At 39.6% G+C, this 18,003-nt stretch overlaps 1 protein-coding gene across 6 annotated transcripts in view; it reads left to right on the plus strand.

Annotated features, from left to right (window-relative positions):
• AGK (acylglycerol kinase) overlaps positions 1–18,003 on the plus strand; it is an 80,202-nt gene that overhangs the window by 27,420 nt on the left and 34,779 nt on the right. For all 6 annotated transcript variants that reach the window (XM_045052858.1, XM_045052861.1, XM_045052860.1 and 3 more), the window contains exons 4-8: positions 3,514–3,593; positions 8,519–8,594; positions 13,379–13,471; positions 15,170–15,202; positions 16,289–16,383. In XM_045052858.1, the coding sequence (XP_044908793.1) occupies positions 3,514–3,593; positions 8,519–8,594; positions 13,379–13,471; positions 15,170–15,202; positions 16,289–16,383 (377 nt within the window). The remainder of the gene's footprint in view (positions 1–3,513; positions 3,594–8,518; positions 8,595–13,378; positions 13,472–15,169; positions 15,203–16,288; positions 16,384–18,003) is intronic.

Genomic DNA, 18,003 nt, shown 5'->3' on the forward strand with positions numbered 1-18,003 from the left:
CACTGCGCAGAACACCCCGGCTCTTCCAGGGGACCTGCGCGGTGCCTTGCCTCGGTGTGGTTTGGAGAGATTTTCCTACTATCCGGATGAGTCAGGCTGAGAGCCAGCTCTGAAGAGAGCTGGAGGAAGTTAGCCATCTGGTGAAGAGCAGTTCTAACGCCCACCCCTTTAGACGTGCTTACTTCTGGATTCGACCTAAGAGTGCATTAAGTGGGCCGGTTGGAGCTCGGGGAGTTTGTTCATGTCTGTGGTTGTCCTTGAAGATCAGACTAAGCCCTGAATCTCCCCTGCTCCCAATAACCCCCAAGGATGTCCGTTCAGAGCAGGTATTGCCCCTCGAAGTCAAATCTTCTTAAAACTGTTGATTCATATTTTTAAAGCCTGTTTAGCACAGTTGATTCCTACCATGTGTGTGTTGTTCTCCCAGGCCTGTGATACTTAAAAAAGGCCTGTGGCACTTAAATATTCCTCTATCTGGCTGCATTAGTTATGGTTGAATTAGAAATCCTTTCAAGTTGAATGGGGTGCCTGGGTGGCTTAGTCGGTTAAGCATCCGACTTCGGCTCAGGTCTGATCTCAACGTTCGAGAGTTCAAGCCCTACATCAGGCTCTGTGCTGCCAGCTCAGACCCTGGAGCCTGCTTCGGATTCTGTGTCTCCCTCTCTCTCTCTGACCCTCCCCACTCGCACTCTGTGTCTCTCTCTCTTTATCTCAAAAATAAAAAACATTAAAAAAAAATCCTTTCAAGTTCAAGACCATGTTTTTGTTCTTCCATCCCCTCCAAGTTTGTACATTATACCTTGCAGGTGAAATTCCATGAGTTCCTGAGTTGCCTTTTTGTTGTATGTCATTTAAGCTTATGATATCAGAAATACCAAAAAGGAAACATGAAGTAAAAAGCGACTAAGGTATGATGTATTTAGTAGAAGATGTGGTGGCAAGCCTCAGATTTGTTATTGAAATGTTTTCATAGATGACAATGACAATAGATACTATTAATAAATTCTTCTCTTTGGTGATTATCTAACTGTTCTAAATCTGTGGTTAAGAATTTGATTACTTATGTTGTTTGTTTTTATCTCCTATGGCTCTGCTGTTTTGAAAATCAATTCAAGGGATGCCTGGGTGGCATAGTCAGTTGAGTGTCTGACTCTTGATTTTGGCTCAGGTCATGATCCCAGGGTCGTGGGGTCAAGCCCCATGTTGGGCTCCGTGATGAGTGTGAACCCTGCTTGAGATTCTCCCTCCCTCTCCCTCCCCCTCCCTCCCCCTCCCTCCCCCTCCCTCCCCCTCCCTCCCCCTCCCTCCCCCTCCCTCCCCCTCCCTCCCCTCCCTCTCCCCCTTCTCCCTCCCTCTCCCCCTTCTCCCTCCCTCCCCTCCCTCTGCCCCTCTCCCCCACTCATACATACTCTCTCTTTAAAAAAAAAAAAAAATATATATATATGTATATATATAATTTCAAATAAATTTCAGTATTAAATTCGAGGTGATTCCCACCCCAAGCTAATTTTCCATTAGCAACTGGAAAATCTTCTTGGGAGGGGACGCTCTTCTTTGTTTCTCCCTAAGGAAGAGTGGTTACAGGGTCCTCTTTCTTGTTTAAGGAAAATGGGTCCACCTCTGTTCTGAGTGTCGTCTCTTCCTTTCTCAGAGACTGCTCCCCTAGCCATTTGGTCCCTCATATTTACCTCTTCCCACGGCTCTAATTCTTTACTTCTCAGCACCCATGGACCTCCTTCCATCAGGCAGACGGAAGTGAATTCATCCTTAGAGCCTACTCTCATTACTCTTTGTGTTTATGTCCTTCCTTTTACAGTCTAAATTCTTGAAAGAATTTTTTTTTTAATCTCCCGTAAACTCAACGTACTGTAGCTTCACATAAGCTCCTTAGCCCATTGTGAACCTGAGACTGGAGGTAGGTAAGAATTGGAGAGACTAGGAAACCAGGACATGGGAGAATCATCTGGAACTGTAGATCTGCAATCTGGTAGGCCAGAGAAACTAGTTAATTAAATGACTTCTGGCCACATTCCAGAAAAGATATGGCTAGAGAAAGAACATATTACAATGTTTGGAGTTTTGGCAGTGAAATTTTAAGGTTGAATTCAACAAAACTGAAAACAGTAGAAATTAGAACACACCAGAAACTTTTTACAAACACATGGTAGGTCTTTCAGAAGCATTCAGAAAGTGTTTTGTTTTGCTTTGTTTTGTTTTAAAAGACTGTGCGTGGTGAGAACAGCTCTCCCCAGGACTCTCAGGGACGCAGTGGATTTAGAGTCACTTTATAAAACTCTTGGTGTAACTTTCATTTTTCTCCTGACTTTACTTTGTGCTTGTACACTTGAAGTCTGCCTCCTTGGCCCAGACCTGCTCTCCACAATCAAAGACCTGAAAGCTTGGCTCTGGAGCTTTCCTACTCACTCCTTCTGGTGATGGTCTTTTCCAGCCCAGGTGGGAGAGCGCCAGCTCACCTTTGTTCCCAGCTTGGTTCTGCGCATCCGGTTCTGCGTGCTTCTGAGTGCCGTCACCTCCTTTATCTGCTTTTCAGAGCTGACAGATAGAAGAAGTTTGGGCTTTGGAGTCCCATGTAAATTCTAGGCTTGTGATTTATTAACTATATGACTTAACCTTTCTGAATTGTGGTTTTCTCAACTATTAAAATGGGAACATTTAATACCTCCTAAGTTTCTGAGAACTAAGAATAATGTGTAGGACAGAGGCAAATACTGGGTGCTTAGTAAGTGTCGTCTTTCTTTTCCTTGCTAGTTAATGCTATTTGGCTATCAAGTTATACAAGGTCGCAAAGAGGAGGAGGCAATAGACTATTAGGTTTATTTTCTATAGGTATGAAAATCTGAAGATGAAAAATTTTAATGTTTGTTTTTGAGAGAGAGAGAGAGACAGAGCATGAGCAGGGGAGGGGCAGAGAGAGAGGAAGACACAGAATCTGAAGCAGGCTCCAGGCTCTGAGCGGTCAGCACAGTTCCTGACGCGGGGCTCGAACCCATGAACCGCGAGGTCGTGACCTGAGCTGAAGTCAGATGCTTAATCAACTCGGCCACCCAGGTGCTTTGAAAATATGAAGATTAATTGGTAACACATAGGTTCTTTATGAGTATGCTTTTGTACTAAATTGAAGGAGAAAAAGATTATACTCTGAAAACTGAGGACAAATGGGTTAAACTTCCCTTCTGATCGACTGTGGCCTTGCTGATTATGTGTTTGGAATAAACCTGGCCATATCCTATGGAGAACAGAAAAGTTACTTACCTCTAGTAGATGAAGCAGGGTTTTTTTTCTTATAGAATTTAGGTGATTGTCGTTAAATAATGGTAGACTTTGTTATTGCCCACAGTGTTTTTGTCAGTATGACATCCTGAAAGAACATTTTTTCCCCCAGAGTAGATACTGTGTCTCCTGGAAGTAAATGCCTTTGGACTGAAAGAATATATGTCATCGCTAACTGAATAAAAAGACATTTCCTGAAAACTTTTCTTCTTTCCTTTTTAGGTGTTTGGCAACCAACTCATTCCTCCCAATGCGCAAGTGAAGAAGGCCACGGTTTTTCTCAATCCCGCAGCTTGCAAAGGGTAGCTCAGTTTGTGATTTGTCACATCCTCCCTTGTCCTAAGGGGTGGGGGGAATCCTGGGCTATCAGGCAGCTAGTTGGATTGTGTGGAATTGGAAGAAGAAGGCTCAGTACTCATCTAGCAGTACGATTAACTTGTAATGGAGAAACAGCAGTTAATGAGCTGTAACTGTAAAGCTGTCTGATGCTTAGCCGACGTGTCTAGCTGCAGTTTAATAAAAATCCCAGAATTCCCACTCTCACGTAAGTCTTCCCTGTGTGGGGACAGCCCCTGCTGTGGCGATGGCAATGATCGAGCCTTCTCTGTCACAGGATGTTCCACGATGGCCAAGAGCACTGTGGGCTTGTGAAGTCAGAAATGACCTTTCCAGAAGGAGGGAATCTTGAGCTAGGTCTCTGGAGGTTGGCAGAGTGAGAGCACTCAGTCTTCCTGATGGAGGAGATGGGCCAGGGGGCGGGGGTTGTGCTAGGGACAGGAATGACTAGTTAGTTCCCTCCTGTGTCCCATGACAGTCTGTGACCTGGTCTGGCTGGCCTGGAAGGGTTGTGTGAAGACATGGTGGGCATTCAGGTGTGAGGAATCCATGGGACTTTGGTTAATAATCACATGTTTGTGTTCATTTATCATAACAAGGGTCCTGTGCTGGTGCAGGATGTTGAGAGTGGGGGAGGCTGTGTGTGCATTTAGCAGGGCAAAGCGTCCGTGGAAATTCTCTGTGTTTTGTGCTCATTTTTACTCTGGACTTGAAAACTGCTCTAAATAATGTGTATAAATTTTAAAAAACTATAAGGGAAAAAAAATTTTTTTTCATTCTTAGGTGCTACTCTCATTTAGTTGGAAAGGTGAATTTAAAAAGACTTTGAAGTCTTTTAGAAAAAAATCATTTAAAACTTAAAGTTATTCTTTTTTTTTAAGTTTATTTATTTTGAGAGAGAGAGAGCGCGCGAGCGCGTCTGAGATTCAGAGAGAGAGAGAGAGAGGAAGAGAGGGAGAATCCCCAAGCAGGCTCTGCACTGTCAGCACAGAGCCTGATGAAGGCTTGAACCCACAAACTGTGAGTTCATGACCTGAGCCAAAATCAAGAGCCAAGCGCTTAACCGACTGGGCGCCCCTAAGATGCAAAATTATTCTTAAAATACAGTAAGGATTAAAAGGTTGTGTGTGTATGTTGGGCGGAATAATATTTTTTATTCTCCCTAACGACCAGAACAATTCTTTTTGTCTTTTCTGAGGATCAGAAAATTAATAAATACGTATTAGGTTGGATTGTATAAGATCTAAGTCAAATGATAATAAGAACAAGAACAAAAAGAGTAGTTGGGACCAGCTTCTAAGTAGTCTTGTGTAAAACGCAGGGTCTCTGAAATAAGTTTCTTGAGTAAGAAAGAAGTAATTTCTTGAGGATAGTGAGTGTGGCTTTACAGATAGAAGGAGGAGTCAGGCCTTATTTTTAGTTCTGCAGTTTCTGACACTTAACTACAGATTGTCTGAACTGACTCTGCCTACTTGAATCCTATCAGACTGGCTTGGTCAGAGCCACCTCCCTCCCCCATGAACATACCAATCTTAACGCCTGTTGATCATCCGTCCTCACACCACACAATCAAAATACCCAAGATAACTAACCAGTGGTGGCCTGTGGCAGAAGCTGGCAGAGAACTCTGTGGGCTTCAGAATCGGAAGGACCAGACTTGTATACTCTTCGGTTCTGTGTACTACGGGAGTTACATAACTTAAATCCTCAGTGTACTCATCTGTGAAATGGGAAAGTAATAGCTCCTACCTTATACAATTGCCATATAGAATAGACGCCTTTAGGATTAGATGAGATAATGCCTATAATGTGTTGGGCATTTCTATTTCCTGTAAGCACTGGATAAAAGGGGACTATAAGCCACTGTGATTACTTTTGACTTGTTGGCGAGATTCAAAACGCTCTCTACTTGCTCTCCCCCCTTCTCGAAAGTGCTTGTGACTCCCCCCTGCCTACTGTAGTATAACTGTTGTAGGTCCTATTCCTTCAGAGACCTAGTAAGTTAGCAACTTGCTAATTCTGATGAAGAAAAATATGACACGTTAAGTTCCTACTTAGATATTTACGTTAAAAAATTAAGAAACTTTTTTAGAGCAGTTTAGGTTCTGTGTACATTTTTACATGTGAAGGTATTGGCATTTCTAAAGGTGGATTATTGTCTAAGAGTATAAAATCTTTATCTTTAAAGGTGAGGCGAGGGAAAGTCTTCTAAAGTTAGTGTCCCTTTTAGCAAGGTGAACCCTTGTATGCTTCTGGCCAGCCGCCACTCTGCAGCTCTCCAGCATCTTTTTTTCCCCCAAGCTTTCACTATTTAATTGCACTATTTTTGTCATCTTGGCTCTGCTCTGACGCATAATTCATAATTCATCGTGTAGCTATTTCATTACGTAGTGCTGGTTTAAAACTACATGGGCGCTTTAAGAAATAAGATAACTGTGTGTTTAGCATTAATAAATAATACATTAAGAAGTAATTGTTTTTTTGGTGTGTATGTGAACCTGGAAATTGCTGTAGGTACATAAAGTTTTCCTTTAGCTCTGGTGCTATCTCACCTATAATTATGTAATAAATAATGCATTTCTCCCTGGTAACACTTTCAATTTTTTATATCGAACATGAGAAGGGAAAAAAATCACTTTCATTTTAGAGATTGTCTGTAGCCATCGTATCACGTAAAGACGTGAACAAAAGCCCAAATGTTCAAATCCTGTTTCTGCAACTTGGAGGAGTTTACCGATTTGTCGTAAATGATTAATATAGCAGATTGAGATTGGTCCATAGTTGTGCTTCTCAGTGAGAGCTGATCCGCTTCTAGCTGATCTTTTCTTACCAATCTGGTAATGAAAACAACCCTGGAAGGAGAAGCATTTGTAGTATTACTAGCTCAGCCCTTTGCTGTTGGGTGAAGCCCCAGAAACGGTGAGCTGGAAAAGGGAGGTCTTCATGTAGCCTTCCCTGCTTGTTCTAAGAAGCATTCAGGGCACCAGACGGGGCAGGGGATATTTGTGCCCTTTGCTTCTAACGTGCTCGTGTAAATCACGAGTTGGAGACACACTTTTTGAGTGGTTCTCGTGAAAACTTGTCCAACCTTCTCCGTTTCTATTTTAATTCAGAATCAGAAATGTTACGTGTTTCTCTCTGCCCTTTGGTGCTTATTTGTTTTTAAAGAATGTTGAATTTGGTCTGTGCCTCACTGCACATGTGGCCCATGAGCTACCTGTGCATCTCTTCCTAGTATAAAATGCCTGTGAGAAAGTCAAAGCATGCATAACTGCTTTAAAAAAAAATCTTTTTTTTTTTTTTAACATTTATTTATTTTTGGGAGACAGAGACAGAGCACATGTGGGGGAGGGACAGAGAGAGAAGGAGACACAGAACCCGAAGCAGGCTCCAGGCTCCAAGCTGTCAGCACAGAACCCGACACGGTGCTTGAACTCACAAACCGTGAGATCATGACCTGAGCCGAAGTGGGACGCTTAACCGACTGAGCCACCCAAGCAACCCCCCCCCCCAAAAAAAACGTCTTTGAAAGAGGACTGAGTAAATGTGGATGTGAAAGTTAGAGGTTTGGCGTTTTGAAAGTTCTAGCTTTTGTTCTTCTTCGATGTGATAGTTGAAAATGTTTGGGCAGAAAACAGGTCAACTGATTGGTATGCTTAACATTTATTCAACTCTGAGACTATGCCATTGGGGACTCTGTGCAAGTTGTGCAACCCTTGATTCTTGGGCTGTGTTTCTGACTCCTCACCTGCACTGGACAAGAGTCACTGTCAGAATGATGTATTTGATGCTTTTAAAACACAGACATTCTTCAAAGGACTCTGTTTCTGTTCTTAGATCACCTCACAATTGTGTCGTTTCCTTTTCCGCAGAATTTACATGTCTACATTTGGGGCAGGTTTATTCATTCATGCATTAGTGCATTCATTCATCAGATACTTATTAAATATCTTCTGAGTGTGCCAGACGTAATCCTAGAGGCCGGGGGATGCAAGGATTATAAGATTTGGTGTCTGTTTTTGGAAGGCTTTCAGTCTTGTCCCAAAGACTGTCTTGCCAGATCACTGATCGTCATGCAATAGGAAAATTCCTAAGAGAGGTGTATACAAAGTGATAGGGCAATAAAGAGAAGGATGTGACTATGCCTGGGAGCTTCAGACAAGCTGTTGGTTATCCTAAAGTTACATTGATTTCAGACTTACCCTTTCTTAGCAGAAATTCTGCCTTCATCGAAAAGAATTTTGCTCCTTCTCCTGGGATTTCACTACAGGTTTGAAACTCAAGAAATGGAGATATCTCTAGTATTTGAAACTGTTAAAAATGGTGTATTTCTTCATCAAAAATTGTGTCCACTGAGTTAGAATTAATCAGTATTCTGTGGGGTTCAGTTTATTCCCTCGGGCCATATGAAAAATGTTAAATACACTCTCCTTCTACCCCTGGAATATAAATCAGTTCCATGAGGACTTACTACATCATACTTAAGTTCTAGTTGTTTTTGTCTGCTTTGTTGTGCTGTGTCCCTAGCCCCTACACCTGTGTCTAGCACATAGTAGGTCCTCAGTAAATACTTGCTGAATGAATCAAATGTTGTTTCCTGAGGGGAGCCATACGCAGTGAACATTCTTCCTCTAGAAGAACTAGACTCTGAACTGTAAGCATCCCAGATGGGTAAGAGCTGATTGCGTTAGAAGGTAAACTCCTGGAGGCCCCAGAGTGGTAGCCTCTACGTTTCTATCCATAGAAGCTCATCACTCATTGTTCGACTTCCTGTACTTGCACAAATAGAGGAAATCTGCTTCTTGTTCTACTCCAGCGAGGATGGCTGGGCTTTTTATTCTCCCTCTTGAGAACTTGTGTTAACATTTTTGTATTTTTCCTTTGTCTACAGCAAAGCCAGGACTCTATTTGAAAAAAATGCTGCCCCGATTTTACACTTATCTGGCATGGATGTGACTGTCGTTAAGGTAAGGACGCTCCAGAGTGTTGAATTTTTCTGAGCTACGGCTTCTTATAACTTACCTTCTTCTCTTGACTCCATAGCAGAAATCACTTAACACACAAGAAGCTGGGAACAGAGGAATCAATGTTGTGTCTTTGTTCTGATCATTAATAAAAGTGGTTTTATTTTTATTTTTTTCAAAGCATTGCCAGCTTTTCATTTTCAGAGTAAGATTAGATGGAAGCATGAACTTGATTCCTTTCATCTGCAAGATAGGACGTGGAATTACTGTCTCTTAGAAGATGAAAGTAGGAATAGCTGTAAGAATTCTTTTCCTGAAAATAAAAAAATTTCCACTTTGAGTAATTTATTACTTGGTAGTGCCACAGACAGGTAAACATTTTCTCTCTGGTGAGGAATTTTAAGTGGTAAAGCTGTAGAATTTGTGACATTTGGCTAAGACAAGGAGACAAAAGTAAGTTAGAAGGATTGTGCTATAGAGAAGACGCTCCAAGACTCCACTCAAAGCCCCCAAACTTTGAAGCGATACGTATATGGGGGGTACTGAGGCGTGTGCATTTGGTGAAAATCACTCTTCTCATGTTTGTAAGTCTGTAGTTTATTTTTAATATTACACACTTTCATGAAATCAGAGATTAAAAGGTAATTGAATCCAATTTACTGTGATGTGTTGACCTATCATGTCCAGCTGGTCGGAGATGTGGTCTTCAGTTGTCCACCTCCAGGGACGGGAGAAGGGGGAAGAGAGCTAACGTTCATCTGAGTGCTTGTAATGCACGTTTCAGGCTCCACGTAGGAGAGATCCTAGAATTGTTATGTAGGACTGACATTTCTTCTTTGAATGTTCGTTTGAACTCAAAACCATCTGGACCTGGAGCTTTCTCTGAGGGGAGATTGTTTTGTATAGTTCTAGAAGTAGTGAGGTTCTATTCTTGAATTAATTTTGGCAAGGCACGATTTTCAAGCAATTTGTTCATTGCATTGAAGTTTTCAAATTGATACCAAGTTGTTCCTAATTTCCTCCTTTTGACTTTAAGTTTCTGTAATACTTGTAGTATCTCATTGTAATTCTTCATATTGTTTATATATGCCCCCATTTTTTCTCTCATTAGTCTTGTGAGAGATATGTCAATTTAATCCTTGCCAAGAATCAGTTTTTGGCATGTTGATCCTCTCGTTTATGTTTGTTTCATTAATTTCTAGTCTGTCTTTATTGTTTGCTTTATTCTACTTACTTAGGGTTTTTCCTGCTGTTCTGTTCTGACATTTTAACTTGGATGTTTGTTTATGTTTTACCGTTTTTCATTGTATTTATTTCAAGCTATAAATTTTGCTTTACTTCTTCAACTGCATCTTCTAAGTTATGATATATGATATTTTCATTAACATTCATTAAAAAATATTTTCTAATTTCCATCATGATTTTTGTTTGGCCAGTGAGTTCTTTAGACCCGTTTTTAAATTTCCAAATATAAAGTTTTTCCAGTTACCTTTTTTCCTAGTTAGCATTTTGTTAATGATTTCTTATTTGATTGCATTATGGGTCAGTGAATGTAGTCTATACAATTCCAGCATTTGGAAGTTTATCGAGTCTTATTTTGTGGCCTAGCGTGTGTTTTGTTTTCATAAATGTTCCCCGTATGCATAAAAGAGTATCAGTCATCGGGTACCATGTTCTGCTTGTGCCCAATGAGTTAAGTCTGTTCGTTGTGTGGTTCTAGTCTTCTGTGTCCTGAGTTTTTTCCTTCTGCTTTAACTATAGAGAGAGGGGTATTAGAACGCTCCCACCGTTAGTGCAGATTTTTCTATTTCTCTATGTAGTTTTGCTCATTTTTGGTTTTTATATTTTGAGATGGTGTTGATAGATTGCTCTCCCGTTTCAAGTCACCTCATTTGTCTTGCACTTTGACCCTGTCGAGAGCAATTCTCTTTAGCCCCAGTATTACCTCTGCCACAGTCTGTCTTCTCTAGTATTAGTGACTCTAGCTTGCTTTGGTTGGTTTTTGCTTGGTGTAATATTTTTTTATCCCTTTACTTTCAGCCTTTTTGTATCTTTATATTTTAGATGTACTGCTGGTAAAGGCTTGAAAACAGGGTATTTTAAGGATCCAACTTTTTTTTTTTTTTTTTTTTTGGTCTTTTTACTGGACCATTGAATCCATTAACATTTATTATAATTACTGCTGTATTTCTTTCTACACTAGATATCTACTGCTACATAAGAAACACCTTGACAACTGCTTCTCTGCTTCTGATTCTGTTGGTCAGTGGTCTGTTCAGAGCTGCCCTTGTGCTGGTCTCACTGGGCTCACCCATGGCCTGGCTGAGGAGGGATGGCCTAAGATGGCCTGACTCATGTATCTGTGGGTCAGTTCTGCTGCTGTCTGGCTCATGTGGTCCCCAGCACACATCTTCACCTGGCAGCTGGGTTCTCTGAAGTAAATTACAGACATCATGTCATTTTAATCCCTAGATTCTTCAGTATGCACTTAAAAAAAAAAATCAGACTACCTTTCTTTGTAACTGCGGTGTCCTTATTATACCCCGCACAAGTAACAGTTCTCTAATATCATGTCATGTCATGCTAGCTAGTGTCTTGATTCACTTTTCTTTATTTAATATCATTAGGCCACTTTTTCTTTTTTTAATCCTTCCTTTGTTGGTGCATTTGGAATTTTCATCTTCAAGTATGTTATCCTTATAAATGTAATCTTTTAAATAACTGTCTATTAAATCTGTCAAAAATTTTTAGAATTTTGGTGCATTCATGTACATATTCATATTTATTAATTTTTTTGCAAGTATTTATTGACTGTCTACTGTGAGCTAAGTCCTGTTCTAGGTATTGGGGATACAGGCTGAACAAAATAAACTTTCCATGTCTGTCCCCAAAGAGCTTCAAAGTGGGAAAGGGAAGGATCGGATAGGAAACAGATACACAAACATACGGTTTGTCGGATGGTGATGAGTGCCAAGAAGAAATATCAAGTAGAGTAAGAGGACCAGGAGGAATAGGGGTGTCATTTACATATTCAGTAAATTACCTTTTGCCTCTATTGTTGATAGTGTTGTATAGAGAAAGGCTCAAGGGAGAGTCCTAAAGAAATATCACTGGGAATCTACCTACAATTTGATGTCACTTCACTGAGCTGCTGCCTTGGAGCACAGACCTTCAGTTGGTAGCTAACTAACCTGCTTAAATTTTAGCGTATCGTTCCCACATTTCTCTATTTTGTCCCCGAGGACCTCATCACATAGCTTGCCAGGTGCCTTGCTAAAGAGCAGATACAGTGTCTGTCTAGTTTCCCATATCTACTGATCTAGTAATGTCAAGGAAGATGAGGATAGTCCAAAATGCCTCGTTCTTAGCGAACCCATACTGATTCCTGACGATCGCCTATTTTGGGATACTCACAACCCATCCTCTTAATCAGGATTGACATATATTCTTTTTTAAAAAAATTAACTATTTGCAAACGTGTGTTTAACTATAAAGCCAGCCATTTCATTTTTAGAATAAAAGTGGGATAATTCATCATAAGATTAATGGTGTTAGTTCAGGGGCTTCTTTTTTCCTCTGTGTTAACTGTGCTCAGGCACTTTGCCTATTAGTGTGTCTTGTACAGTGTCAATAGGAAGGGCTGTTTCCTATTTTACTATTAGTTGCATTATGTGTTTTAAAATTTAATGTTTGGTTTTAGAGGTAGTGGCTTAGATGATTCATTGAAGTCTGCATACGTATCTGAGGAAATACTTTCAGTAAAAATGGTGAGGTTTAGGTACTGTGTTGTAACTACTCTGAATCCTACCTGTACATCTTTAACGTGTAGTCATAGCAAAACCTAACCTTTCATTTAAGTACAGTACAAGTTATGAACAGTTACCTTGCTAGTTTAGTAGTTTTATACACTGCTTTACAACAGTACTAAGGGGAAGCTATTATTACCCCATCCCCCAACACACATAATCTCATTGATAAGGAAATTAAGCTCCTGAGAGTTTAAGGCCTCTCAGCTAAAAAGTAGCAGGGTTGGCCTTTAATCTGGGTTTCTTGGGCTCCCAAATCTGTGCTCTTTTCATTACACCTGTTACTCTGTATTTGCATATACACATGACTTCCTGCTTTCAGATGAAAGGCACCCAGTAAATAGTGTAATTGAATCTGCACTGGACTGGAAATGAGTCCTTTGACTAGCTAACTGTATAACTGGAGACAGATCACTGGGTTTGAGTTTTATATATATGTATATATGTGTGTGTGTGTGTGTGTGTGTATATATATATATATATATATATATATACACACACATATAAATTTATATAATATAAATATATATATAAATATATTTTTTAACATTTTTTTTAAGTGTTTATTTCTGAGAGAGACAGAGTACATCTGGGGGAGGGGCAGAGAGAGGGGGAGACACAGAATCTGAAACAGGCTCCAGGCTCTGTGCTGACATCTGACAGCAGGGCTCGAACTCCCGAACCGTGAGATCATGACCTGAGCCGAAGTTTGATGCTGAACCGACTGAGCCACCCCGGCACCCCGAGTTTTATATTTTAAAGAAGCTTAAAGATGGTTTCTGAGGTCCCTTCCAGCTCTAAACAGTACAAAAGTATATATATAATTGCTTTGATAGCTGCTTAGTTTTTCATGCCTATCAATTATGCAGACTTTGAGGAAAGACTTGTGTAAAACTTTAAAGAAAATATCCCAGATGTTTACATCTTTGATCTTATGGCCCTAGGATGATAAATTTACCAAAGTCTTCTTTTGTATTTCAGACTGATTATGAGGGCCAAGCCAAGAAACTCCTGGAACTGTTGGAAAACACAGATGTGATCATTGTTGCAGGGGGAGATGGGACACTGCAGGAGGTATGGCTGTTGTTCTGTTTGAAACCATTTTGAAGGTGAGAAAAATGGAAACTAGATGGTTGAGCAATGGCATAAAGTGGTTACAACTTACGGAAATGATTTATTTTTAGTTTATTTTTTTTAGGATCGTTGCTCTCTGAAACAGGCCTAGCATTACGTTTTTCTCATGTGCTTTTATTTCATCGCTTTGTATAAACTTTGTACCCAGCATATAGAAGGATTTTTGTTTTATCAAATTGAAGTTGGATAAAAATGAATACAGAGAAGAAATGGTGTTGAGTACAATAAGATTTTTATACGTTAGAGACTCTGATGGAGAAGCCCTGTTGGTTAGGGAGTTAGGGAATCAGTTTTAATTATGAAGAATTTTATTCTTCTGAAATAAACTTAAAGATCCCCTTTTGAACAAAATGCATTTGCCTGTCCTCACATCATTTCCATCACATGGAATGTTATCTCCTAATAGTACAGTTAGAGGCCGGCGTCTATATATTTAGGTGTATGTATCTGCCTCTCTTTTAAAACTTCATGTCCTTAATGCTGACTTTGGTCCAATGAGGACAGGAAGTATGTTGCCCTAGAAGTGCTCTTCTTTTGGAGGGCAGCAGACTGAAACCTTCATTATGTATTGGAAACCCCTGAAGAGCCAGGTCAGGTGCCCCTCCTCCGGCTCAGTGTTTCCATCCCATGGGCCATAATTCACATTTGTGCCTCATTTCTGATTGCCTTTTGCCTCCATTTGGTGGTTTCCTCAGTGTTGAGGGATCCGGAGCTAACAGCAGACAGAGCAGTGTCCTATGTTTGACTTAGCAATTATGTGAGCCTTAGTAAGCTTCTTTTAGAAAGCCTGTGCTAATGATCTTGTAATTGTTTTTATGGCTTTTTAATGAAGTGTGAAGAATACTGGTAGCATGCCAACAAAGAATGAAGTAGACCTCACGACAGCCCCCTTTAATCCTGAAATTCAGTGAGGCAGGAGGTGAAGGGGGAAGATTGGCATCAGCCTGTACTTCACAAAACGTTTTTAAGAAATATACCAAATCGCGTATCTGGGATCATCACAGTCCTATAAAAATAGGCACTGAATATGCCAAAACATAAAAAACTGATTAATGATGGTTGTTCTGCATGGTGGGACTTTGAGAAAGAATTTTCTTCTTCGGGTATTTTTCACCACTTTTACAAGACCTGTGTATTATATTTTAAAAATAAAACATGTACAAATTCAAATTAAAAATATCTTTTAAAAGCGGGGCCGCTCTTCCCCTTGTCTTCATTTTCATCAATAAGAAACATTTATTGAGCAGAGACTTTCCCGCGTGTAGCAAAGAGTTAGTAGTTTTTTCCTGTATGTGCACTTATAGTACAACCTCAGCTCTTCCGTATGATTGATGGGTGCCTCACACTTGTATCCATCTTATAGAACTTAAAACAATTTTGCTAATATGATGTGGAGGTTTTATAATTATTTTGTCTTAGCCTCTATTGGACTATTGATTTCAGGTCAAGAGTAAAATCTAATTTAGCTCTGATCCCTTTGCAGAATACTGTGGTTGAAGAGCTAGTACATCTTTTCACATAGTTTCTAGGAAGAAAATAGGAACAAGTTTGTGATCCATGAAAATTGAGTCTAATTCTTGTATGATAAGGGGAATACACGTTGTTTATAACATTTTTTTTTTTTTTTAACATTTGTAGGTTATTACTGGAGTTCTTCAAAGAGCAGATGAGGTGAGCTTTAAAGAAAGAGCAATTGCATTTTAACTTCTGCATTTCTGTTCTTTTTCTCTTCTTTTACCTTTTTTTTTTTTTTTTTTTTTTTTTTACCATTTTATATGTTAAGGTGCTTCCTTGGGTTTTAGTAAATACTGCTGCCTGTGTCCTAGAACACTTTTATTATTAATCTGTGGCAGACTTCTCTGCTGTAGTATTCCAGAGTACCCAACAGCTTTTTACCGGAAAAGCTATTGTTTGGAATATAAAATTTTCCCATGGAAACTCTTGTTCACAGAATTCCTCCATAAATGAATGGTGGTATATCCATATACTGGAAGCCATGGAGCAGTAAAAATGAATGAATTAGATCTATAAGTATTTATAGATCTTTCTCTCTATGTGTGTATGTATACACATATATATTTATGTGTACATATAAAAATTTTAAAATATTGAATGAAAAAGGCAGGTTGCCAAAGTATGTTAGGCATTACCACTAGGTTTTGGAATTCAGAAAACAATACTGTATACTATCGATGAATGCCTAAATATGTTGTAAAAGAATAACAATGTGGCTGGAAAGGAATCCCATCAACGGCAGGATAATGGTTGCCTCTCAGAAGGGGGAGAGGGAAACGGATGAAGGACTTCTCCTTGAATGTGCTTATTCTCTTTGCCTTCTTTATACTGGAGATTGTTTATAAAGCCTTGTCATTAGTTACTCTACAAAGGTTAGATATTTTTAGTTGAATTTTATCCACAATTTTTTCAAATAATACTGTGACAACATAATACAATTTCTGTCACAATAGCACATTTATCTAATATCTTTAAGACCCTCATTTTTGTAACCAAATTTCTTTGAACCAATTGCCGTTAATGAGTACCCAAATATTTCTTCCAGATTCAGAGTCCTGTTTTTAAGGGCTTTCTCATTCTAGAAACTGCTCACTTAATGTTACCCGATTGCTGGTCTAGGGAAGGGAGAGACAGGGTAGTGGACTTAGGGTCAGTTACTTTGTCATAGTGGACGCGTCTGTGTCTCTGTTCAGCCTGACTTTTTTTGACCATAACCATAAAACTTTTCTTTTTTTCCCCTAGGCTTCCTTCAGTAAAATCCCCATTGGATTTATCCCACTGGGACAGACCAGTAGTTTGAGTCATACTCTCTTTGCCGAAAGTGGAAACAAAGTCCAGTAGGTTGTCAATGTGGGGCGGTAGCATTTGTGGGAGACTGAGCCTGGGAATGGACAGTTCACATGTGGGTGATATGAATTTTTTGGTTTTGTTTCTAGCTTTGATAGCCTGAAACCTCAAATCATTAAGCGCGAGACCTAGATCAAATTTCAACCTTTCTGTTCACTGCGAAGTTTCCTTTTTTGGGTTCTGGGACCCTGGTGATCTGATATCAAGTGCCCAGGTCAGGTGTAGAGATGAATGTTGATGTCCTTTTGTCAGTTTTGAAGATGGCATGCCTGACCCAAACTGTCTTTATGCCTTTATGTTGTAAGATTGTCTAGTGAAGACAGGTTTGCATTGATCATTTGTTTGCTTTAAAAATGCATGATCACAAACAGCATGTCCCTTGTGAAAACTGAACTGGTAGCCGCGGCTTCTTTATTCTGATAATATAAGTAGCCAGAATAGCTAAGTAATAGTGGCATCCTTTGGGAAATGCCTAAAGTGGAAGGCAGTGTGGATAAAGCAGCTGGGGAAGCAACATCGAAATGAAATTGCTGTGAATCTGTCCTCAGGAGTCGGGCAGATTGTTGTTGTTGTTGTTCTTTTCTCTCAAAAGCCTTATGTAAACAAAGCTGTAGTCCTTCGAGAAGCTGGAAATCTTGAATATGAGTCCTGGCTTTGAACAGTGACAAATAGTATAACTGAGAAAATCCTTTGCAGGCTCTCGTTGTCAGTTGCTTGATCTTTAATGTCAGCTTTGTGACACAGTTAGGGGAGATCAATAAATAAATACTTGTTGAATGTGTTAACTAAAATCTTCTCGTGATACTTCTGGTTATATAAGGTTCTAGAATCATAACAATAATAGTATTCAGGTGATTTACTGTTTGGGTTTTTGTTTTTTTTCTTTCTGCTTTTGGGATTTTGATTAAATTGGTTTCTGTGGATTTATTTTTGCTGTTACAATTTTAGGAGTTATCTTATATCTCTTTACCAATTCTCTCTCTCCTCTCTCTGTGTATATATATCTACACACACACACACACACACACATATGTATACACCTACATATATATTATAAAAGTCTTGGTCCGTATGTCAAACACGAGGCATAAACATAGACATATATCAGGCCTTCATCTAACGTCTCTTGCTTCAATCCTTAATCTGTGTGGGATGTCCAGTTCTTCATTAGTCATCCTAAAGCCTGACATGGCATTTCAGTTTGCCAGACTTGTTATTCCCAATTTAGAATTTCTGAGGAGCAGTAGATATAACAAAAAATGAATTATTCAAACATTTTTGTTTATCTGAGATAAATTCTATGTGGTTTGGGCCTTGGCTACTTTAGAGAGTTAGTCTTTCTTTCTGTGTCAATACAGATTATTTGAATTGCTTAGCCAATGTTCCCAAATATGTCAGTGATCCAGAGGGAGACCATGTTCCTTGGAGAACACCTTGCCTATCCAAAAAGCCAGCTTATGTGCGTCGTAGCTGCCCTCAAGGTCTTAGTTTGTTGAAGGTCTTCAGTTTTTTGGGAGCCGATTTTCCCTGTGGTTAAACTAATGTTGTTGCTGCTTCTATTTATAATTTAAAGATTTATAAAACTTAATTTATAAGCATGCCCAAGGGCT

Source organism: Felis catus, chromosome A2 (genome assembly GCF_018350175.1).
Source record: "Felis catus isolate Fca126 chromosome A2, F.catus_Fca126_mat1.0, whole genome shotgun sequence".
In the NCBI taxonomy this organism is placed as follows: domain Eukaryota; kingdom Metazoa; phylum Chordata; class Mammalia; order Carnivora; family Felidae; genus Felis; species Felis catus.